The sequence below is a fragment of the Haliotis rubra genome, unplaced genomic scaffold, assembly GCF_003918875.1.
Source record: "Haliotis rubra isolate DU_JTF1 unplaced genomic scaffold, ASM391887v1 Scf335, whole genome shotgun sequence".
Classification (NCBI taxonomy): Eukaryota; Metazoa; Mollusca; class Gastropoda; order Lepetellida; family Haliotidae; genus Haliotis; species Haliotis rubra.
Window position 1 is genome coordinate 96,398 of NW_025767008.1, and position 26,197 is coordinate 122,594.

General features: G+C 42.2%; 1 protein-coding gene across 2 annotated transcripts in view; it reads right to left on the reverse strand.

Annotated features, from left to right (window-relative positions):
- Positions 1 to 2,425: 2,425 nt before the first annotated feature.
- Positions 2,426 to 26,197, reverse strand: part of LOC124284370 (receptor-type guanylate cyclase gcy-28-like) — a 257,160-nt gene continuing 233,388 nt past the window's right edge. For both annotated transcript variants that reach the window (XM_046720456.1, XM_046720455.1), the window contains exons 3-22: positions 24,684 to 24,879; positions 23,066 to 23,201; positions 21,818 to 21,909; positions 19,724 to 19,862; positions 19,211 to 19,295; positions 18,609 to 18,735; positions 17,854 to 17,949; positions 17,382 to 17,459; positions 16,675 to 16,779; positions 15,571 to 15,642; positions 14,926 to 15,091; positions 14,228 to 14,383; positions 12,880 to 13,051; positions 12,300 to 12,449; positions 10,798 to 10,921; positions 9,665 to 9,733; positions 8,307 to 8,481; positions 7,602 to 7,700; positions 7,345 to 7,436; positions 2,426 to 6,321 (exon numbers count right to left, since the gene is read on the reverse strand). In XM_046720456.1, coding sequence (XP_046576412.1) covers positions 6,271 to 6,321; positions 7,345 to 7,436; positions 7,602 to 7,700; positions 8,307 to 8,481; positions 9,665 to 9,733; positions 10,798 to 10,921; positions 12,300 to 12,449; positions 12,880 to 13,051; positions 14,228 to 14,383; positions 14,926 to 15,091; positions 15,571 to 15,642; positions 16,675 to 16,779; positions 17,382 to 17,459; positions 17,854 to 17,949; positions 18,609 to 18,735; positions 19,211 to 19,295; positions 19,724 to 19,862; positions 21,818 to 21,909; positions 23,066 to 23,201; positions 24,684 to 24,879 — 2,380 coding nt within the window. In that variant the 3' untranslated portion in view covers positions 2,426 to 6,270. The remainder of the gene's footprint in view (positions 6,322 to 7,344; positions 7,437 to 7,601; positions 7,701 to 8,306; positions 8,482 to 9,664; positions 9,734 to 10,797; positions 10,922 to 12,299; positions 12,450 to 12,879; positions 13,052 to 14,227; positions 14,384 to 14,925; positions 15,092 to 15,570; positions 15,643 to 16,674; positions 16,780 to 17,381; positions 17,460 to 17,853; positions 17,950 to 18,608; positions 18,736 to 19,210; positions 19,296 to 19,723; positions 19,863 to 21,817; positions 21,910 to 23,065; positions 23,202 to 24,683; positions 24,880 to 26,197) is intronic.

Sequence of the window (26,197 nt, forward strand, 5' to 3'; positions counted from 1 at the left end):
AAAGAACCTGCAAGTAATGTTAGCTCCAAGGTTTTAACAAGTAGGAATCGATCCAGGCACCTTTCGCTTACTCGTCCTTAGACAACTCGCCACCCTGTCCCCTTAAATGAGCACAACGCCACCATGTGAGGTGCAAGATGCTCAGATCTTCCTTGTGAATACACAATGTCATTAACTAAACTGAGTCAAAAAAGAAACTCCACAAAATGTAATTTGAAAAATAATGAATAATTTTTCTCTGATGATACATAAATGTATCCGAAATGGGATCCCTATCTTACGACTCTAGAAAAACGTTACCAAAACCCACTCAAACCCATCCATTCGTCGTGCAAATGACGTTAGTGCCAAATCAGGTTTTGCACGTGCAGTCGATCACGTGATCTTCGCATCGAAGTTTTCTTCATATGCACGTGTTTGCATTGGCCTCAAGAATTGAAAAAACACTTTTAAACCACAGTTCTAACGGTACTTGAAATGCCACGATTGTCAAATGTGCAACGTGAACGTGCCGCTGGCATGTTGCAAGCGGGAAGATCAGTTATTGACGTCGCAGGAGCAATGGGATGCAGCCGTCGTACTGTGTATGACTTGCAAGGTCGTCTACAACAAACTGGCACCACTTCTGATCGCCCAAGGTCGGGTCGTCCACGTGTGACCTCACGAGCAGAAGACCGTCAGACCGACAGATTTCTGCCGGCTACACGAACCAGGGTTGAGATGTTTAGAGGTCGACTGTCCTCACAGACCATTCGAAATCCGTTGCAGGCTGCCAATCTCCATTCTCGACGTCCATATCTAGGGCCAATATTGACGCCGTTTCATCAACGTCAACGTCTGCTGTGGGCCCAACGTCACCTCCGATGGACCCAGAGAGACTGGAATCGAGTCGTCTTTAGCGATGAATCCAGGTTTACCCTCAGATTCGCGGACGGCAGGCATAGAGTCTCGAGACGACGTCGTGAACGGTATGCACAATGTTGTGTAAAGGAAGTCGACAGATTCGGGGGCGGAAGTTGCATGGTGTGGGGTGCTTTCTGTGGGAACAACCGTTCCCGACTTCTGGTCATCCGTGGAAACCTCACAGCTGCTGCTTACCGCGACCAGGTGCTCTCCCCTGAACTCGTTCCTTTCATGTCGGCTCATGGCCCAGGTCTACAGTTTCAGCATGATAATGCTCGGCCGCATACCGCGATGTTGACACGAAATTTCCTTCCAAACGCTGGAATCAACGTCATGGACTGGCCATCGAGGTCCCCTGACCTTAATCCAATAGAGCACGTTTGGGATGCACTTGGGGGAAGGCATCGTGGTCTTAGGAACCAACCTCAGAATTTGCAGGAACTTGGCAATGGCGCAGAATCCCCAACCACGTGTTCACAAGCATCAGGCAGTCGATGAGGAGACGGTGTTTGGTAGTGGTGAATGCGCGGGGCGGCCATACACGATATTGAACTGAGAAATTTCGCATTTTTAATCTTGTGACTTGACATTCTGTATACCCATGTTTTGGAATGGCGGTGTAGCCTAATGGAACTGATTATGGCACTGTCAGTGTATCGAGTACATCACACAGATCTCAGCAATGAAATAATAACAATTTAACCATCTTACCATCTCTTGTTCTTTTATAGTGCCCTGAAGAAAGAATGTGAAGTTTCTTTTTTTACTCAGTATATAAAGGTTTGAGGAGAACATGCACTATATTACACGAAACATTGGGGTGCAACGAAATACATGTCTTTCCCCAGATGCCAAATTTAATACTTACGAATAATCTAAGGTAGAAAGCGCGCACACGCACGCACGCACCCTCGTGATGTTTGTCAATGTTTGAAAACGACATCAATTCAGTGTGACGTAAGAATGCAAATAGTGTACTTCATCCGTTGATAAAGTACTGTCGGCGCCTTTCATCTTTTAGCGAAGCATGTTAGAATGTAATTATTTTATATACAGCTTTATAACCAATTCCTTTGTTCACTTTTCAAGAATTGTTTTGTCAAGGAGGGATAACTCCTTCGTTTTAAGCGATGGTTCATAGATTTTCAAGGAAACTCATTGATTATCAGCTTATGACTTTAAGTTAATCACCCTACAACAATTTCCCATCTCCTGTTTAAAAAGACCTGCATGATGTTGAGACAAAACCGTGTGTCCTACCATTTGATCCAAGAAAACACTCATATTTTGAATTGATAATATTAATGAACTGAACTGAAAATAACGCAGATGGTTTACTCTCTAATTTTAAGAATACATTTATAAAGTTTTATTGACCAAGTATTAGATTAGAACACGTAACTGACACCATGGGATCCTGTGAAGTAGTCTGGTCTGCTTGTTGTTCACGACGGGAAGCGACTACGGTGTTCCATGGTCCAATGAAGCTGTTTCACCAGAAGCAAGAAGACAAAACAATACGTAGGATAGTGCATTTATTGTACACGTGTAAAGCATCGGCACACCAACATCTGCCGAAGCAGAACTACAGTAATATATGTAATTAACGCCCCTACCCTTAAAGCCAAGAAATTCTACAATTGCCTGTACCCCTCATAATGACACCTGGACAACATCTACGACTAATATATACCAACAGTTTGGCTTCTTGTTTGGTAGACCCCCGGGGCGATAATTACACAGAAGACGGTAGAACTAGACATGTGTTACTGAAAAGTCAGTCAAAATGAACGAGAGCAACAGTGTAAATAACGTAGAAGGAAATCCGTCATTGATTACAATAGCACTGCATGTGAGATGACACAAGACAATAGCTGAATCACAAGATGATCTGTACCATTGTCTAGGCAAACACTCCAAATGGACAAGAAGTGTTTTGGACGATCCCAAAACTAGAAATATTACAGAAACACATAGATATGGTGATGTAACAGACTAACTGTTAAAGATTCATCAATTTTAGGACTTAAAGACGTACAGTTGACACACGTACCTGCAATACTGAGTACACCTCCAAACTTGCAAATAATGATTTGTTCATGTGTGGCATGGTATATTGTATAGCCGAAACCCAGATATTATAAATCGGGTCGACGTCCAGTAAGATTAATCACTCTAAAATACGTTTATTTAAATAAAATCATGTTTTGTAAAAATAAATAAATATATTCCATCCAAAAACTGACCAGTACTAGTATTCCAGAATGGGTACAATTTGTATAGTGAGGATAATGCCGAGGCAAGGTTGGTGACAGAGGAGTTTTCATTATAGATCCTATTGTGGTTCACACATCTCACAATTTAAGCAGTGTAGAAACAAATAAGACTCGGAGCCTTCTCTTTGTTTAGTCAATCTGTAAACTTGGATCCAATTGATAGATAAATATCAAAGTTTACCAGTACTTGAAATCAGGAATAAATCTGCACTGTTATTAAAATATCATTATCAACTCGAACGAGGATATCATGTTTAAAAACTCTTCTTATTCCGCTTCTGGAACACCGACATTTTTGGAGTGATTATAGTTTTACGCCGCTTTCAGCAATGTTCAAGCGTTGGACCCCAGACATCTGCTTCGATAACTGAACATGAGGGGATTCGAACCTAGGTCTTCGGCGCAACGAGCGAACGTTTTAACCACGAGGCTACCACACCACCCCAGCGGCTTTGGAAGAAAATCTGTTAAGGTAGATAAGGTCAGGCGATGGTGCCAAGACTGACCCAGGCATAGTGTCCAGTCATCCACGAGGCGTGACGAGCGTGTTTCGTCTCAAAGACAGTCAAACATTTGACAAAGCATATAGCTAACAGCAGAACAGGATGGTCTAATAATAGGGAGAAACTTCATCAAAGTACATATTTAACATTTATATAAAACCATCACAACAGAAGAAGTGTGCCAATATACACAAAGTCAGGTGATCTACGAATGTTGCTATAAGTATGACTACATTCAACAATCAGTATACAAAATAGTGCCCATCTAAACACTCGTCCACAAGACTATCAGAACCTGTGATCGGAATATCAAATGTTACTATATAACGCACACATTCGTTTCAGTTATGCCTTTTAAACAAAAAGCATAACATTATAAGGCCTTATTTAGCTTTCTTTTGAAATACATTTAAAAAGAACGTATCCTGCACAAGACATTCGTTTTAGTCTTTTATACAAACTACCAAGTTTAGATTCCTCTCATGTTCCTATAAATAAGGTATCTGTAACTCATAATGTATAACACATTCGTTTTGACCTTCTTAAGAAAAACTCACATATTAAAAAATCTAGTTGAAATATTAACCATTCTGCACAGCACATTCGCTTTAGTTAAGTCTTCTAAACGAAATCTTCTTTTTTTCTTCTTTTTCAAACTTACATTTTTCTATGAATTATATTTCAATGCACCTCGCCCCGAATAACACATTTTGGATTAGCCTCTTGAAACAAAACTACACTGTTTAAGAGTAACTGTTGTTTCCCATGACCTATAGACTAAGTTCAGTATAACCCCCTTTATACCACACTCATTTTGGTGAAGCCTTCGTCACAAAACTACAACCGTTAGAACTTCATTGGTGTTCAGTATAACTTGTTCAGTATAAATTAAACCAATTTAACCTTCTGATAAATACTATGACACATTGAACTATGATTCTGCTATTATGGAAATTAGTTCATCGAAACTGAGCCTTCGTAACAAAATCGTTTCAAACCTTTTAGTACTCTTGTATTCCATTAGTTGAGTGTAACCCATATTTTCTAACAAAGGCTGTCTTAACAAAACTAACATGAATTTCCTTCATGTTAGGGTGTGTGTGAATTCTTCTTGTTGTTTTTGTGTTGTTGTTGTTGTTGTTGTTGTTGTGTGTGTGTGTGTGTGTGTGTGTGTGTGTGTGTGTGTGTGTGTGTGTGTGTGTGTGTGTGTGTTTTTGAGAGGTTTAATTCCTCTTGCTGGAACATTCGCTTCAGTTAAGCTTCCATACGGCGTTGATGTTACATTTGATTTGTTCATGAAACACAGATATCTGAAATTCGTGGTGCAGGAACATCCGTTTGAACAATCCACAAAACTTTATCTGCGTTATTTTCCTATCAATGCTATTATTAATCCAACACTTACGTGATATTTCCTTTGATTCTGGGTTTTGGTCAAGCAATGTCTTCAGCTTTAGCAATATCGCAGCAAGATCACTGCGTGCGGCACCACCACTCGGTTATAAACATTAGACCCATGTACGAAATCCAAACTAGCTTTCAGTGCGACGACCGAACTCTTTATCCACTTTCCTACCCAGACACTGCTTATCACTATACCATTTGTGCATACCCATGGCCCCAGAGTACAATATCAGAACAGTTACACTAGGCACGGCACATGCAATACGTTCGTGCGAGAAGTACCACTAATTGTCATAGCAACCAAGGTTTCTGCATCATCCTGGAAGATGCGGCGCTAGACGATATGACAACACACAGGGCCCTGTTGGCCTGTTGATGGCAGATATGTGATTCGCCGACTGCATACGTTTGCCCCAGGTGTGCATATTCTGTAGTGTTCACCTCGGTATATGGCCATGGAACACAATGACCGAGCAATTTTCTGAGTCTGACTCCTTTGCCATCAGCGAGGGAGCCTTCAGGTAAAAGATGTCAACGAGCGGGCACAGCATCAGGTTCCGTAGTGTAAATCCACTTAGAAGTTAAATACATATCACACGAGAGGACGACACAGAAAGCATTTGTAAAACTATCATATTACGTATTTGAGCAAGCATAATCATGATCTGTCGTCATCACCGTCAGGCTTCAGCCAGGGGACTGACAGTTAGACAGTTAGACCCAAGTCATATACTGATGGCAGCTGTTTGCATACATCTATCATCACCTTTCTATGCATATATTCCATGACGATTTCCATGTATCCATTCGTGTCACGGTGTGAACATCGGATCTTGTTTGCCAATTTGTGGTTGGAGTACCTGTTCACTCATCGACCACACACCATGTGATGCTTGTATATACAAAGTTTCCGTCCGTCGGTTTCAGGCACAACATATTGGTGATGAACTGAATATACTGAAATGATACTGGTTTGGCTCCATGTGGCTCCAGGTGGCTGCTGACTATCTGCATATGATGGCTTCCACTACAGCTCCTGGTAATGCTGGTGTTGAAATACGACAGCCTCGGATATGGCGCCAGTGACGATAATTGTCAGAGTTGTCACCTTCCTGACCGCATCGGCAGGCACGACCATGACCACACTAGACTTGCTGCAGCAACAACTGCGACGTGAACGTATACTACCGGCCGTGCTCCCCCGTTAACCACCACGTGATGATCTCACCTTTACCCTGTAAGTAGAACGTAATATGTTAGAGCCATAGGTTTGATCAAACTGTATAGATACCAATTCATATGTGATAGCTGTCGCTATTAACAATCCGTCAGAAATACATCCTTGGTGCAAGGATTCAACACTGAGCTCTTAACCTTCACCAAGGGAACAAAGGTAGATAACTCTAGCTGAGCGCTTTGTTCCTAATTCCGACGCTATTGCTCTTCGGACTTCCACATGCTACTGTCTGTACAACTAGTTCTTACCTATATCATAACAATATATACTAGTTCAAGGAGTTCCAGCTGCTATAATCTGTTTAGCAAGTTCTCACCATAACCTGTGTAAACCTTATAGTCATCGTGGTACCAGTGTTGATAACAACCAGCAGTACAACGTGTTCCTAACTCAATGTTATTCGGACTTTTATATACTAGCATCTGTACAACTAGGCATCACCAACATCTAAGCCAGTTCCCGAATTTCTACGGAGTCTTCATCGAGGTACCGGTACCGAGCGTTATTGCCATTCGTGGGCGCACGGCGTGTTCTCTTTATTTCTGCAGGAGGTGGGACGTTCAAATGCTACAGTCTTTACAACTTGTTCTCCCGTCGTTTCTTCCGAGTTCTGGGTACTACTTTAGCGTATTTTAGACACCGCCATTAGAACATATAGTTCTTCTCACTGCCTAAATGCATCTGGTAATTCTAGCCACTAGTAGTACGTAGAAGGGCGTAGATGCCTCACCATTTCGTCTTGTGGACGCCTCCAGCTTTACCGTACGTACAGATACGTATGCCATTCACTTCGCCCTCCACTGGGCTGTTCAGTTCCAACTACTATTGCACATACCAATACGTATGTCTCTAATTGTCTTTATCAGGCATAATAGTTCTAGTTCAACTCTATGTACAAGTATGTGTGTCTTCCGCCTTCCCTTCTACTGGGTAGTTCTGATACTATGCGTATAAGGATTTCTGATCTTTACTTCTACAGATCCTTGTAGGACCTAGACACTTCCACACACGCGTATCTCACCTTCATTTCTACTGGGCCTCGTAGCTCAAGCTTGAATGTATGGAAAGTATCAAGCACCTCTTTCGTTTGTGGACTCACGTGGATCTTCAGAGCTGTAAGAGAAATAAAGCTTGAAATGAAATTACAGATGTGGTATCAGCTGAATGGTATGACATTTGTTTGGATTTGGAAAGGGTGAAACTGTCAAGACACAAATATGTGAAACATATCAACAACTCTGTGAAACAGCTGGCAGCATGACTTATGTTGAAACTCACGTAATCCGTTGGACTCCATCCTGGAGGTAGTGTTGACGGTGTCCCCAAACAGACAGTACCTCGGCATCTTCTGGCCCACCACTCCCGCACACACAGACCCTGCAGACAGAGGCATCATTATACTAGGTTATAGCGGCTTCCCGAACTAGTGTATGTATCTTCAGGCAGCAGATGGTTTACTGGCTTGCTCTCATCTTTGTCATTATATAATCCGTGATTCTTGCTCTGTTTCTCTCTTAATGTCTTACTTTATCTCTCTCCTACTCCGTTACCCACCTCACTCACTCTCCCTCCATGGTTTGCGCTCTGTACACATCTCTCTCTTGCTGTTTATCACTCCCACCTCACTCACTCCCCTCTCTCTCTTCTTCACTTTCTCTCTCTTTCTCCCTGTCTGTCACACACACCCCTTCCTAACCTCTTCTACATGGCCTTCTGTGCCACACGTCACGGCCCTTTACATAAACATTTACATCCAGACCCGCGAAGATCCGGGCTAATATTATCTACTGCAACCCAATGGCATGCTTGTCACAAGAGGCGACAAACGGGATCGGGTGATCAGGCTCGCTGACTTGGTTCACACATCTATTTATAGACCGCCTCCATATAGCTGGAATATTGCTGAGTGCGGTGCTGAATGCAGACTGTCTGTCCGTCTGTCTGTCTGTCTGTCTGTCTAGACGTACATCTAGATCTACCCACCTGTGTGGAGGCCAATACGGAGCTTCAGCTGCCTGTTGGGCATATGACCTATTTTGAAAGACAGTACAGCGTCCAGGATGGAGAGGGACATGCGACAGATCTCCCTGGCGTGCAGGTTCCCGTTCCGTATAGGAAGCCCCGACACCACCATGTAGGCGTCCCCGATAGTCTCCACCTAGCATGGTAGACATCACACATTTAATACATCACACTTATGTCACAACATGCACAAAGTTACACATTATTAACCTGGTCAATGGTAAGTTACTCTCATTCTCAGCTCCCTTGAGATAACACGCAATGGTCAAGTGATGTCTGTGGCTTTTTGATCCACATATAACACCATGTCAGCAAAATAACGGGGACAGGAACATATGATTTGTCTTCGCCTGTTGTATCTATGTCTTGATTTGAAGCTCGGACTTCTGCGTGAAGTGCAAGTGTCCTTAACCACACGGTATACCATACACATCTACTGTTTTGACAATGTCTTTTACAAATAGAATTTTAGACTTTTGCAATTAATCATATATTGATTTTATATGTTATGATTAATATATATTTTAAATTTGAAGGAAATCAGTGAAGATTTCGCAACACTATTTACATTTTATGTCATATAAAACATAGTCTATATTTTCATTATTTTATTATTAATTGTAAACCAGTAATGAGTGTTTTCTGCAATCTGATTGGTTAATTACCCTTGTCGAATAGTGTTCGACATACCTGAGAATGATGGCCTAATAAGTATAAACCGCACATTAATACATTGGCACTAATACCGTACTACTTTCGCTGCATGAATTTGCATAATGGAGGAAGACGACAAATTCTTGGAAGAATTATTCAAAAATGATGGTGATTACAATCACATGACACATAATCTTTGATATGTGATCAGATAATAGTAAAGTGATTGAAGAGCCATAAAATAATATCCTTCAGTGATGTTTGTTCAGAAATGAACTGCTATGCAAATCCCAAACATCCGTGTGTTTAATTTGTTACAATATTCGACGTTTAAAGATTATTATTCAGGCAAATAATAAGTTAATGCTACTTGTTTCTAGATATTGATCTTCCAAAAGATACCAATCCAAGCACTTCGGACGTTTCCACTTTGGAAATTCCAGCGCTAACGCTGACCCGGCTCGATCTTGTCCTCCGAGCATCACTCGGTTTTAAACTAAATTTTCGGGTATTGAATTATGATGAATCCTGGAAATTTCACAAACGTAACCCCTGTGATACCATATATGGGTAATACAATAGAATCAATTGCAACTTTGGTATTCAATGAAATATGCCAGTGAAATTCATACAGAGATTGCTTGTGAACGTCCAAGTGCCCTTACCTTATAAACATCGAAGTTTTCAATAATGGAGTCGAATGTGGTGTAGAGATCGTTCAGCAGTGCTATAACCTGTATGAAAACAGTGAATTTACAAGCCAAGCATAGATCTAACACTTGTAATCTCAGATGACAGACGGGCAACAGTGAAAGGTCGTAACAAGCATGACTTTGGGTGAATCTCGGTGAGGCGGGTGAGACGTGGAGCTGAAGGGAGCAGCAGGTGTTGTTATGGATGTCTGTGAGTGAGTGAGTTTAATTTTACGCCGCACTCAGCAATATTCCAGCTATATGTCGGCGGCCTGTAAATAATCGAGTCTGGACCTGACAGTCCAGTGATTGACAGCATGATGTCTGGGTAATAGTCGTCATCTAACCTGACGGATATAAATTGCCGCACTTGACGGGAATTTGGCGGTGAGTGGAGGGATGGTGAGTTAAAGGTCGTCGGATTCATAAAGCCCTGGCAGTTCTATCAGTTAAAACTCAACTATGCCACCAGCTGTCAGTGTAGCATCAGTGTTCAGCATAATGTACAGGAAGAGTAACAGGTTTGTGGAACCGGGCTGGAACCGACGGGGTGGGGCGTAGAGGCGATGGTGCGGCCGATGGTGGATGTAGGCTTGGGTTCAGATCCATCATTTGTGTGGACATATCGTAGCTCTTTAGAAACAGTTGTGAGGTGAGGTGAAATTGGGTTTAAGGTCGTACTTGAGAATATTTCGCTCATATGACGAAGAAACAGTTGTATGTAGATCATGATGTGCCGTGATATGGCGGCTTCATGTGGTCCAATTTGGAGACATAGAGGTCATGTGACAGCACCCTATGTTGTTTTGTTTTCGCTCAAACCAGAAATATGGGAAGTCACTTGTTCATTGTAAGATGTGTCATGATGAAATATAATGAAGCATATGACCCTTTAATGTATTTCCCTGACGTTCACATACACGCCAGTGTTGTCAGAAATAGTGTTGGTTTGTTTTTTTAAATGGTTCTAATAATTTTTTAATTGATTCCATTTACAACTTCTGTATAATACAAACAATCATTATACCTATTACTTATATGATTATTTCAAACATCTGATTGTGAAACGCAGTGACCCATTCCACAACATATAGCCTATCACTGACCTGCATGGGTGTACTCTCAGCAGACATGGCGGTGAAGCCACAGATATCACTGAAGTAGATGGTGACCTGCTCGTAGGACTCCGCCGCCACTGACTGGCCCTTCACTAACTGGTTAGCGACACTCCTGTGGGAGATACAGCAATGAGTGAGTAAGTAAGTTTACTTTTCTACGCTTTTGACGCTTACATTTGACAACCACGTCAACGAGCTTGACCAGCCGATCTCGTTAGTCGGCTCTCATGACAAACATGGGTTGCTGAAGGGGTGGAAGTGAATATGGATTTTTATCTTGCCTCACACATAAATGTCGTTTTCTGAATGGCTTAGCGCTCTTCTATTATTTTCAATGTACCCCGCTTACAAGCGAGTAACATTTACTATGTACCCCGCTGGGAATGCCGAACTCATTTGTTACTTCGTAGTAGTAATTCTTTATCTCGAATAACTTTCAATCACGTACAATTACCGATGTTTTGCGAATGCAAATCGATGGAAGTGAGATAATGTGTTTTTGTGTCGTCTGGTACTCCATACTATGATCCGATAACCTTGCTTCAAACAGTTCCAAATTACCACTGAGGTGTTCGGTAAGATAAATAAGTTGTTCAATGGTCCCTAGGGGCCCATGGGTTGATGTACCCTCGATGTTTCGATGTTCGAGGGTACATGAGCCCGTGTCCACCTCGAGACCAGTGAACAACTTATAATGTCACTTTCAGCAACATTCTAGCAATATTACGGCGGGAGACACCAGAAATGGGTTTCACATATTGTACCCATTTGAGGAATCGAACCCGGTTCTTCAGCGTGACGAACGAACGCTTTAACCACTAGCATACCATAGCATGGTTGATGGAGACTTCACGGGCTTTGGACAAAATATAAATTTTGTTTTTGTAAATATATCTAAAGGCTGTTAGCATCAATACCTAACAGTATATATTCAATGTATGTATAATAGCAATAGCCCATTGTCAGAACCTCAGTGGGAAATGGATAACTCTGATAGTGATAGAAATAATCATAGGAACGAGATCAGGGAGGGAGCTGTTGTCCTATGATTTGCCGTCCTGGCTCGAATGGGATATGCTTGTTAGAGTGAGTGAGTGAGTGAGTTAGTGAAATTTGCACCGCTATAGAGCAACATTACGGCGGGAACACCAGACATGGTCGTTATAAATATGTCGGGAATCGAACCCGGGTCTTCGGCAAGACACGAGAACGCTTCAACCAGAAGGCAACCCAACTACCCATGCATGTTAGGTAACAGTGACCACAGATAGTTCATGTGCCCCTTTAGCCAAATGTGTATGTAAACTGGGTTAGCCCTATACAACTGATTGTGGCAACAGAGGCAGTCCAGGGCCCCGTTTCACAAAGTTCCCGTAAGCCTGTACTATACTGTAACAAAGGAGGTACGAATGCTACGAGAAAACCAACGAGATCTTAGGCTTACGAGAGTTTTGTGAAACGGGGCCCAGGACACATTGGTCCCTGCTCACCTCGGCAACATCATGTACAGCAGATCCTCCGCCCGCTTCTTCTGCTCCAGGTAGTCCGACGTCCTCTCCTCAACCAGGGCCTCTAGGTTGTTGGCGTACTGCTCCATCCGGGACAGCAGGTTGTCAAGGATGTCGCCCTTGTCACCTTCCCTGGAAACAGCCAATCAAATAACACGTTACATCCAGTCATACACTGTTCCATCCGGGACAGCATGCTGTCAAAGATGTCGCCCTTGTAACCCTTCCTGGAAACAGCCAATCAAATAACACGTTACATCCAGTCATACACTGTTCCACCCGGGATAGCAGGTTGTCAAGGGATGTCGCCCTTGTCACCTTACCTGGAAACAGCCAATCAAATAACACGTTACATCCGGTCATACACTGTTCCACCCGGGACAGCAGGTTGTCAAGGGATGTCGCCCTTGTCACCTTCCCTGGAAACAGCCAATAAAATATCACATGACATCCAGTTATACACCCAACTTTCCGGATCTGTCAGTATATACACCTGATATTAAGATTCATGTTTACACCCGGCCGTCTATCTATATGTAAGCTATCAACCCGTACAACCTACTTGTTCAATTTCCTAATGATAGTTTTAAGAGACTGGAAGTCAGGTCTCTCGACGGGGTCCTCCGCCCAACACCTCTTGATGACCTCAGCTAGCTCATCACACGGGCAGTCAAACTCCTCGATGGTTGGCCGGAAGTAGGGTCTCAGGCCGCTTTTTAACTTCTCCAAGATTTCTGGAACAGGAAATGTTCACATAGATCACAGATTGGAATCGGTCCCTTGGTGCATATTGTGTGACACAGCATCTGGTTGAACCTGTCACCGAGCAAAAAAAAAATAATTCAGCGACAATAAAGCAACATGCCTTCTGTCTTAGGCTGAAAGGAAACAATCCACTGGACGAGCCCGAATGTGTCACAAGCATGTGTTATGAATCACTATGAAATATTGATGACAAATATACATTTCAAAACGTTAGCATATCCTGCCCTACCAGTGGCCAGCGCCACAAACGACAAAAGCCATGGGCTGTTGAACGCAATCCTAGATAACTGACTCTTGTTCTTGGGGCGTTTGGGGGAAATGAAACGGGTTCAAATGCGCGTTCATGAGTGAGTGAGTGAGTGTGTTGGGGTGCACACTGCTTTGTATTAGTAACCCAGCAATATCACTGCGTGGACCCCAGGAATGGGCTTCACAAATTGTGTCCATCCACCTGGGTATTAGGCGTGACAAGCGGACGCCTTCACAACCCGACTAAGCCACCACTTCGAGTGTTCCTGATAATATCACATATACTGTGATCATGACATGCACACAAGAGTTGATAAGGTTTTTTTGGTAAAGATTCATATCAAAGTAATGAAGGTAGTGACAAGTGGGAAACAGGGGGAAATATTTAATCGAAAGATGCGCATTATCAACATTATATCATTAACGTTTGATTCACACAATATTCACGCGGTAAACAACATTAACATGACAGTCACGCGATACGGCCACACGCGATGTTTACAAGATTGGTCAGCATAGGAACCACGTAGCTATTCGTGATTGTCGAAAAACTGACATCATATCAAAGACACGTGATCCGTCCAAGTTTTTATTTTTTTTCCACACTGGCAGCGCATGTTTCGGAATATGTACGCAAGACACACGGTGAATACACAATTGGTACTTTTAAAGATATATGCTAGTTAGTTTTAACTCAATCTGTGATAATCTAATGGTTTTACTGTCCTTCGTTTACAGGGTTTTATATATTATATGTATGTATTATAAATTTAGAACTAGTTTTAGTCACGATATGGCTGAAATATTGCCGATGTGACTTTATATTTTAACTCAATCACAATTGGTACACCATACCTCCACCATGGTTCCAAGCGACACAAAGAATCTCCACGTACCCTGCGGTCCGACGTCCAAGTTTTGCAAGTAGAAGACCCCGTTCCTATAGACAATCTCCTGACAGATGATGGCGAAACTGTACACGTCACCTTTGTTGGAGCCCTCTGGTGGCCGATTGGTCATGCGCAGTAGTTCGGGTGCCGTCCACAGTTTACCTTAAAAGGATGTTTCCAGTGTTACGTACATTGTCCTCAACATTTGAATCAAGTGACATCATGATATATGTTCTCTCGCTCTCTTTTAACTAGCAGTCTTATTTAAGATATGTGATAACGGAAATTGGCTTCGGTCAATGTACAGTGACCGCAATGGAAAATCTTCCAAATATAGAACGACATCCTGTAAAAATGTAGTACCGAGATATAGATCAGACATTCAAGCGAGTGGAGTCAGAGATCGATACTAGATCCCCCATAAATAAAACCTTCGACTTTTACGACAATCGTGGGTAGTTGGGAACTGTGTAGAATATCTCACTTCTGTAGAAGCCATACATGGCCTCAAGCAATAGGCATTACTAAAACCATATGACAACAGCCTGTCAATAAATTACACCGAGGTATGGATCAGGAATTCCAGTGATATTATAATCAAAGAAAGATACTGGATCCGTCAGTCAAAAACGTCGCCTTTTACGACAGGCATGATGGCGGTTGCTAGGATACTGCTCGTGAGATGCACGTGTGAAATATCTCACTTCGGTAGAAGGCATACGTGTCCTCTGCCATGTCGTCGTCCGACTCCCGGAAGTAGTGGAGACCGAAGTCTGTGATCTTGACGACGAACCTGCTGTCGACAACACAGTTGGTGCTCTTCAGGTTGCCATGGGAATGGACGTCTGTACTGTGCAAATATGCCATGCCCTGGTAACAGAAGGTCATAGGGTGTTCAGGCAGCAATAACCGTTGTTCGCAGATTATTATTTTATACTTCACACAATAGCAAATGACTTTGGATAAACTTCTTGACATAAAACATATAGATTCAAATGAATATTTACATCACATCTTCAAAGGATATCAGACCCCGATTTTTCAAGAAATCGAATCATCACTTCAGATTGTTTCAGATTTTTATATTGTTGCGTTATAGTTGGTTCAAATGATCTGTTACAATCAGACTGGTTAAGCTTATCATCAGCTCACGGCCCTTGCCCCTTTTCCCACAGCCCTGACAGCTACTATGAAGTGCTACCTATTCGAAACCAGTAAGGCCTTTCCTGGTAATGTGAAGGCTCAACTACACTGAAACATTCTGCATTACTCAGCTAGTCAGAAGGGCTTTGTTTCTGGCTGCCAACCCACGTATTCTTCCATTTTTTTGGTGTTATTATTCGACTTACCCTTACGATGTCCTGCATTATAGAGTATCGGAACATCCAGTCCAGCTTGATCTGGTCGTTCTCCAGGACATCCTAGAATCAATGATTGTGCTCATTATAGAAATTGTTCTTGAATAAAGGGAAGTAACTCTTCACAGAGACATGTAACGGACATTCCGGATGCAAAGATTGTTTTCATTACCGGTATTTTAGGTAAATGTAAGGGATGCAACGCTTCAAAATGAAATAAAACCCCGGTAAAGCAGGTCTCAGATAAGATGCAGTCGGTGGTGTAAACGTGTTTATGCATGAGGGACACAGCTCCAGTCTGAACCAGACAAATCCAATGATTGATTAAGAGCATCAATCTACTCAATGAGGATACATGCTTGGTACTGTAGTGTTCAACTAGCACGGTAACATGTAAATTAATCACACGTGGACAGCTCGAGTGTAACCTTATAGATTTTAATGTTTTCAAATGCCTTTGCACTGGGACAACAGGGAAAATAAGGAATAGGAACTGAAGATGTTTTCTGATATGGAAGAAACTTTATGGATGAACAACTTCTTTATTCAGGTGATGTGGCGTTTTTTATACAGATTCTTGTACCGTTGTCAAGCAAAATAAGTTTCTAGTTATCTGATTCACCAAATTCTAAATATTCCACTCAAAGATGAAGATGTTTTCATCTTCCAGGGCTTCATTTTCAGATTTGAAGATATTTTCTCTGATGGGAAAATATGATTTATGTCATTCTCCTTCACGACCGTGTTAATATCCCAAACATAAATTGATGACTTCTCGTTAATCCGGGCAGAAAATGTCCTTGGTAATTATACAAGAATGTCCTTGGTAATTATACAAGAGCTCTGGGTAATGTTTTGGATTTCAACTACAGACGTTCAGAAAGGATTGATGAACGAGTGAGTGATTTGGGTTTTACGCCGCCTTTAGCAATATCAACGACAACAGAAATAGGCTTCACACAGTGTACCCATGTGGGGAATCGAACCCGGACCTTCGGTGTGACGAGCGAATGCTTTAACCACTAGGCTACCCCACCGCCCCTAAAGGCTTGATGTCTGGACTGACGAGGTCCAGGCCACGCCTACAAGACATACCTGTAAACTTCCTTTAGGACAGTACTCCGTGAGGATACATTGGTGAGGGGCATCTATACAAGCACCTATAAACCTCACGAGGTGGTCGTTCTGCAAGTCTTTTATCTGAAGAGAAACGTTGAATACCAAAATCTGTGACAGCTGACGCTCATACATGCAGTTGCTTTGTCCTGACCTTTTAATGTTAAGTATATACTTGAATATGATTATATGCTAATTATATACTTGAAATCATTCATGTATATATTCAAAATTGGACATTTGGCGTTCAACGTAATTTTATCCGCGATTTAAATGACCTATGTTGGAAAAGGAACACACAACAGGGCATGACATGAAAATTGAGTATTTAGATATGTGTAACTGATAATGGTAGAACTGTCGTAAGACAGCTCAGGTAAAAAAATAGTTGATTCTGCCAGTCCAGTATAGGTACAAATCACTTTTTACTTTTGTATGACCACTTCGGTATGAGCAAATGCTTTCCGTAGGACACATGAACTTGATGGTTGATGACGGTTCGTGGAATATGTGTTCATATTTCTATTCATGGTTGACTGGACCTAATGTCCGTGTCTAACCACAGTCCAACATGTCCCACTGATAAGCGAGTTCTTCACGGCAAGACGTTGACATTGTGGACGACAAGGCGTTCCTGTACCACTACATCTACGACTTCCTCAGCTAGATCGCCGACTATAGCTTACCTTCTTCACCTCCAGCAGCAAGGGCTTATGGATGGTGATATGCTGTCTTGGTATGATTTTGATAGCTAAAATCGCTCCCTGAAAACACAAACATTGGGTCTGTTCATTAAATCGTTCATACCGCCCATTCCCTGATACACGAGGTACGTAAAGCACAATACATGTATTCTAAGACCAGTTTACAACAAATCATGGGTCTGCAAGTCCTTGGAAAGATAAACCTTCAAACACATTATATATTCCCTTGGATGTGTTGAAATCATATTTATTCAAATATGCTTGCCATGACAGTACATTATGATATAGACCTGTCATAAATTATCCGATGACGTTACTTTGCATACCCTATGGCACACTGTTTTCACGAACAACTGCCTCCTGACAATCCTAAAGTGCCCTGTCTTTTAAAGTCGTTGTTATTTTATATGAATGACAGTGTCTGATCTGTATATACTGTTTTCTGTTGACATACCCTGAAGTATCCGGTCTTGGTAAACAGTTGTCTGTTGACATCTCCCAGTTGTACAGCGATCGTGTCCCGTGAACAGTCACTCACGTACGAGTACCTCTGCAACAAGACATAGATGGATTGGAGGACCCAAGAGCGGGTGGAGAATGTGTGTTGGCGTTCTTGATGCCAAAAGTTACACCCCAGTCACAGTGGTGTTGTGTTTGCCTGTTTGTGTAACGCCACTCTCAGCAATATTCGAACTACATGTCCGCGGTCAGTAAATAATTGAGTCTGGACCACACAATCCAGTGATGAACATCAGGAACATTGATCTACTCAATTGGGATACAATGACATGTGCCAGCCATGTCAGACCAAGCCAGACCACCCGATCCCGTTAGTCGCCTCTTACGACAAGGGTGGGTTGGTGAATTCTAACCCATATCTTCACGGGTACAATGGAGTTGTGGTAGATTAGCATATTATCGTTATGTTCCTACAATTGTCATCCTGCTTGTTTGATTGTATATTATTCGAAAGAGCATCGGGGATGATTTCATTGTGAAAATGTATTCGAAATTCAAGTTAAGAACAAGCTAGTTTTTGACTACCGAACTACAGTTTTGAACATGGCAATTGTCCAGTCTGCGTTTGGACAAATTGATCCCATCGCTAGGACTGTCGTAAACGTATCGGAGTTCAGGTGATCTTGTCGCTTCATGATACGTGTATGTGAGCATGTGTTTAGGTAATGACGACTCGTGTGTACAACTTACCCTGTTCAGGCTATACCGACTTCCCTGTCTCTCCAGCTTGCGGTTCTTCTCCGGGGCCCCGAACATAATGTCCTCCCACTTTACCCTCCAGTTCATCTCCGCCAGCTCCGCCTCAAGTCGGATGTGCCTGCCACATATACCCGGATGTTACCTCACAAACCCGTATGTTACCACATCCTGATGTTACCTCAAACACATACAGACTTTTTCACACACGCACATGTTTCCATACTCACGACGACTGTTACCAATTGCTACGGCACAGACGCACGCACGGATTCAACTATACACAAATCGATGCAAAGAAACATACATCCTTTTTTGATGGTGTTAAACATAATTCAAACTTAAAATGCTAATTCCATGACATTTGTGTTACGGGTATGATGGTTGTGTCCGGGGCCTGACGTCTGCAGTGTTTCGGCACTTATTTTCATCCTATTAGTGTTTTGATAATGTTTGTAATATTTCAGTAAAATCCATTTTTCAAGTGTATACTTTCGTCTGCCCAGGAGTGTAGTTTCAAAGTGTAATACCCCTAACAGGATATGAGTCACAATATCCTAGCAACCACTCTTAGTAGAGTGATCTCCTTGTCTCACCTGTACACGAAGAATGTGACAATGAGGACCACGAGGAGGACAGATCCGAGGACAATGATGACGATGCCATATTCGGGGAAGGGTTCTGTAATAAAAGACAACGAGTGACAATATGTTCATGTTCTAACTAGAACTGTCATGTTTGGAATGGCGACGTATAAGACGCCATTATAGTTTCTCACTTTCTAACGCAACTGACTGGCACATTTAATGTTTTGAATGTGTTTTTTTCACCAATATTCAACCAATGTGACTGAAGGTAGCTTATCCGCGAATCTGGGCCAGGCAAACCCTTGACCAGTGAGGGAATGTTTTATGAATGTTTGTGACTGACCCGAGGACCGTTGCACCAGATAAGTCAACACAGAAAGAAAGAAAGATTTAGGAAGCCAGCCCTTAGCTTGAGATACTAGAAAGTTCGCATCATGACTACTGTTATGTGGGGTCGTTAACCGTTAACGACAAAATGACGTCACATTAAATACTCTACAATTGCACTGAAGAACGACCTACCGTCAGGGGGACATTTCGACCCGTCAAAACCGCACTCGGGCGTGTCCGCAGGGGGAGAGTCCAGTCCCCCCGCCCAGTACACTCTCTTCCCAGCAACAGGTTCGTAGCGTCGCCGGTTGCCATAGTAATTAGCCACTACCTGTAACACAGATATCAAGATAAACACGATAACATCATGATATACCCATGCGTAATATTTCATTCATTTCTTTCTCTATTTACAAATGTATATCAGAGAAAGCAAATATATTAATGTTCCACGATTTGTGTCACAATTGAACTATAATTGTTAAAAAACATATCCATGTCTATGTGTGAGTGAGTGAGTGAGTTTAGTTTTAGCAATATTCCAGTTATATGGCGGAGGTCTGTAAATAATCGTAGTCTGGACCAGACAATCCAATGATCAACAGTATGAGCATCTATCTGCGCAATTGGGAACCGATGACATGTGTCAACCACGCCAGCGAGCCTGACCACCCGATCCCGTTCGTCGCCTCTTACGACAAGCATGGAATACTGAAGGCTCATTCTAACCCTATGTGACATGTGGGCGATTATATGTATTTATAGTATGCAATATGCCATGTGGAAAGGGTTTGTCCGATTTCTCCGATTTCATTATTCGCAGAGTGTATGTAGGTCATCGGCCCATACAGTTTGGGTTTGGTGGAAAGAGTGTCAGCCAGGAAAGAAGAAAGTAGGGGGTTCGAGTCCCAGTCACGTGACACAGAAAAACATTAAGAAATGTTTGTTGTTGTTACCCTGTCTGGCACTAAGCAGAGGATATAACAGGGGTCTGTCGGTCGGGCCAGTAAACTGTGTTTGAATAGAATTTACGCATGGTATATCAGTGAGCAAGTTCGGACAAGCCGTCACAAGTCACAAGTTCGGACAAGCCGAAGCAGCCGCACGTATGCACGCACGAGCACACATACACATACATGTCGCTGTGTAAGTTCAATAGTCTTGAACGCAACAATTAACCCTATTTCACGTGACGGCCTTCATCTGCTGTTTCATATTTCACTGACACGTTCGTCAAGGTGACGATTTTCTTTCTTTCTTTCATGTTTCAGGAATGTTTCAGGTACATGATGGCGGTCTGCATGTAATCGACCTTGGACCAGACAATCCTGTGATGTAACGGTGCTGTTTCTACCGTATCAAGGTACAATAAGACACCTTCGTTGGCTTTACGCCCACGATACTGAGGGTGTCCTCTGATCTACATGTAGCTTTCTCATACAAACCAGAAATGCAGTCGAGAAGAACCACCATGACTGCGCCGACATTAACACTGAGACAAATGGCTTAACGAAGACACAATGCTTCAGCAAATCTTCATTACAGCTTCAGTGTCTGAAGCACATTGACAGTTGTATTCATCATGGCGTCCGCTCACCTATTTTTCTAATCGTACAAGTAACAACTATCTGATTTAGTATGTTCTGGTAAATATTCATAATAATAGTGATGATGATGATGATGGTGGATGATGATGATGATGATGGTGGTGGTGGTGGTGGTTGTGGTGGTGGTTGTGGTGGATAGATGGATGGATGATGGGTGAATGACGATGATGATGATGATGGATTGATGGATGGATGATGATGATGATTATGATGGATGGATGGATGGATGGATTATGGGTGGATGATGATGATGATGGATGGATGGATGGAAAGATGGATGGATGGATGGATGGATTATGGGTGGATGATGATGATGATGGATGGATGGATGGATGGATGGATGATGATGATGATGATGATGATGATGATGATGATGATGGTAGTGGTGTTTGTGGTGAATAGATGGATGGATGATGGGTGGATAACGATGATGATGTTGATGATGTTGATGATGATGATGATGATGATGATTTAAATGAATTGCGGACCCAAGGTTAAAAACACCAGGGACACAAGTATATGGACAGGCTAGGAGGGAAGCTATGCCACAACCCAGTAAGTACGGAAGGTAGGAGACAAAGGGAACTGAGTGACAAGCGAGCTGTTTGTCTGACAATATGCGATGTATCCCTATAACAGTCAGGACGACGCATGACAGCGTCCTTTAATAATTCCATACCTCATACTTCTCTGACTCCGGATTAAGATCCAGCAGCGAGTAATCGGCGTTCCTATCTCCGTTAGCGTCAATGCTGACAGTCCCCGTGATGCCTACAGACAGATATATAGGGCAATTACAGTACAATAGGATGGAGGCAAGCGTCATGAAGATACATTGGTCTTTTCCCTATTCACAGTGAAGGACACTTACACCCACCCACTTGTCGACTTGTCAGTTATCTTAGCTCGTAGCTTTCGAGAAAAGGTATGGACAAAAACGTCATCATTTCAGTTGATATGAAGGGAGTGCTTTCTGAACAGGCGTGAACTATCACACATTAAGTCATCTTTGACCAAAGACGTTAAACATAAATTTCCACTGATGCGTTCGTAAAATAGTTTGTAACAACCATCCATGTGACTGCATTGCGAACAATGGTTAAACCAGAGACCATATACCGACGTCAGAATAAGTTGCCTGGATTAACGTACAATACTGACAAGCTGACGTAAGTGCCTAAATTCCTGATGTAAAGAACATCGTGTGAAAAAAATTATCGGAAGGGGTTCACGTAATTGAATATTAAACGGATTGATGTCAGTTTTGATTATGTCCATTTAACCTTTTTCCGACAAACACTTTGCAAAAAGTACTCTGCAGCGGTAGCAACTTTGTGTACAAAGGAGTAAATCGAAATATTGTTGGTAGAAAAAGGAATCTGCAGTCTCATGAGTCTTAGCCTGTTAGACATTTTGTACATTTGTTCCGCAAAAAAAGCAAAGTTATTTACTTTTAGGCGTATAAAAGTTTAAAATACCCACAAAACAATCTATTTTTCAAAGAAAAAAAATCAATTTTTAAACGAAATTGTATTTTATGAATAGGAACTTGTAGATTCATCTCATGAGTGCTGAAAAAGCGCTATTTTCTCTTAATTTCGATTTTTTTTAAATCATACCGCAAACATTTGAGCAAAAAGCAAACATATATTTGAGTTAAAAATCCAATATAATTATGGTAAAATACCTGAAACCTGTTGTCCCTCAGTATGTATCGACCATGGAGAGTTCAAACGTATTGCTAGAATGTGACATATTAAGAACTGTTTTTTACGTTTCAGCAATAAGTTATCGAGATCACGGAGAGGAGGAAACAATGCATTTACTTATTGTGCTCATGCTGGGAACTGATTCCGAGCCTTCAGCGGGACGAGCCATCGCTTTGCCCACAGGGCTACCCTATGCCCATATATAGATGTTGACTTACCCTCAAACGTTCTGTTCCACATGCGACGTGTGATGGCAGCACCGTCGGAGATGGAGCCGTTCGCCTCCAGCGTCTCGTTGAGCGCCAGGGCGTACAGGATGACTGCGTCGTGGAACGCACCCACGAAACTGTTCACCTGGAATAAGACAGGGGTGATGGGTAACTTCACTTTGAACACGTCTTTTGTATTATATATCTCGACAGCTACACTTTAAACCACAACCGCAGATCACAGACCTTTACCTCTCTGTTGAAACCGCTGAGCATGGCTATGGTCTTCGAGTTCAGATAACACTAGGGGAGGTAACTCGGCTTGGGGAATTGAGGAGCCTTAGATTACGGATCCACTCGAGTCCCATCGAAAGGACAATCAACATGGTCACTCAAAGTCCAACATTAAATGGAACATGGGTCACACACCTCGGTACAAAGGATGCTTTGCGGACGTGAGGTCGAGGAATTTAGGTAGTACTGGGTTGGTTGGTTTGTTGTTTAACGCCGCACCATGCAATGTTATAATTTATAGCAGCTGTCTGTAAATGATCGAGTCTGGACCAGACATTCCCATGGTCAACAGCATGAGCATCAATCTACGCAGTTGGGATACCAGGGCATGTGTCTACCGGGAGGGTACAAGGGAGGGGGTGTAGGGGTGCTGATGACGATGGAGATGACTTATAAAAGATGGGAGATAAAAATGTTTGGTCGTACTTGGTGTAGAGGTGGTCGGATGGTGGGGAATGCTGGGCTCCCCTGCTGATGACGATGGAGATGGGTGATGTAGGATGGGAGTTGAGAATACTGAATCTCACTAGGTTTTGGGAGAATGTTTGATCGTAGTGGGATGTTGGGGTGGAGGTTGCGGAAAACAATGGAAGGTGCTGAAGATGTGGATATATGTTGGAAAGGGAATTGTTTGGCCGGACGAATGATTAAAGAGGGGATAGGTACAAGAGAGAATCCGTAGAACCACCGTAGAGAGACTTTTTCGTTATTGGAAACAGCCTTCGGAATAAATTGCAGACATCACGTTCTAAAACGTACAAGATCGATTACAGTCGCCTAAAAGAGTCTCCACTTAAATCGTCCGCCTTTTCGACTGATGAATCCCGTCACTAGGGAGTGAGTATCGAACGACGAAGCACACAGTATCTGTACTGCTTGATTTAGCGTAAAACTCATTTCAGTATGTAAAAACAGACGGTGCATACAGCTAACGCACGATCTGAATAATCCGACAAGGTCACGTGTACTTAACTGCAAGAAACAAACAATTCCTCTTTGTTTGATTAAATGAAAAAAATATATTAGCAGCGGTATTAACAGGAGCTTCGGCTTCCAAAGATCGATGGTATGTGTAATTCTAGTACTGTGACTATATCACGTCTTTTCGTGCCTTGTCATTGATCCTCAGTACTTTTATGTCGTAAATTAGATTCACTTTAACCAATATTAAGCAACTGAACATGTACACGTTTACTCTTGAAATAAGTGTTCTATATAACAAGTTGGTTTAAAATCGTTATCTTTTTAAAGTGCCCGGGTGTAACTATCCGTACAGTTTCAGTTCGCATGCACGTTGAAAAGTCAATGAATTCCCAGTATTATTAGATCTTACCTCCTCCTCCCCGTAAGTGAAGTTCTTGTACATTTGGGCAGCTCTTCTTTTCACCTCCTCCGAGAAACGCCTGTACTCAGGACTCGTCGGTTTTCTCAAGGTCACGGTCATCAATGCTTCGTACGCAAGTCTTGCTTTCTTGTTGCGGTCTTCTGTGTCGTTCTCACGGAACCATGGTCTCTCGCTGGCGTTCTTACTGTCAATCAAGATTGTCAGCTAGTCAGTAGAAGTTAACGCTGTCATAAAATGTATCACAGTTATATCGCAATGTGTCAGCTTAATTTGGGGCTAGGGGGCTAGTGGTTAAAGCGTTCGCTCTGTCACGCCGAAGACCCGGGTTCGATTCCCCACATGCATACAATGTGTGAAGCCCATTTCTGGTGTCCCCGCTATGATATTGCTGGAATAATGCTAAAAAGCAGCGTAAAACTAAACTCACTCACTCAAAACATACTGCGCACCCACACACCACTGAATCTCCAGGATAATATTGTCATTATGGGCAGGTATTACTCCCGCACCTGTACAGCACAGGCTAATTACTAAGATAACGGATACAAAATGCATCTTGTTTCCATGCACGACCAATGTATTTCGCTTGTATTACTCGGCTGTTTTTACAAATGTTAATCACAGGCATGGATTTATATTCATGAGTTAAGAAAAACTAAATTGAAGTTTACAATCTCCCAATCAGACATATTACTCTGCCAAGATTGATAGGAGATTCTGACTGAGAATAGATTCGCTATTAAAGACATCAGAACGAACTAATTCAAATATAAACTCTTTCAATTTTACCGGAGTACCATAGGGTTATGTAATTTAATTGTTTATCTTTAAACAGACTCGAATCATCAAAGGCTGAAAGCTGGTAGCTTAAGAGCTGGAGAAGAGATTGCATGTAAGATACACCAATTCTCATGCAAATTATACAAAAAACTTTCTATTTCACCTGCTCTATTGGACCTAATCACATTCCAACTCTCACCTATTTTCTGCAGCTAATCGATTTACTTGAGAATAAACATTCCTCTAAAGAAAAACAAATTACGTGAAAGACGTCCTGCAATTCTCTGAAGAAAGAGCAATGTCCTTGACAAAAAGGCAAGTTAATGTACTTGGGAGCTAATCCACATAAGACGAGCGATGCGAAGACACACGGCTAAACAACGATCCTCTTATATCCCAGAAAATTGAGGAAATCAGAGGCTTGAATATATTCATTGGCAGCTATGTGTTGCAGGTTTTGATGTTAACGAATGAGGCTATTGGAGCAAGGGGTTATCTGAAGGCGAGGAGAGGGGAAATGGCGAGAGGTTTATTGCAAACACAAAAGCCTTGATCACCAGAGAGAGGACAGAAACTGAAGCACTCCTGCACTGATTGGTATAGAATGGGACACTCACGACGGAACTACATTTCAACGTCTCCGTCAGTTTAAGCCGTACCCTGACATGTTAACGTGTAGTACAACAGAGAGACCTGGTTAATCCAGAAACTCGACATACGAC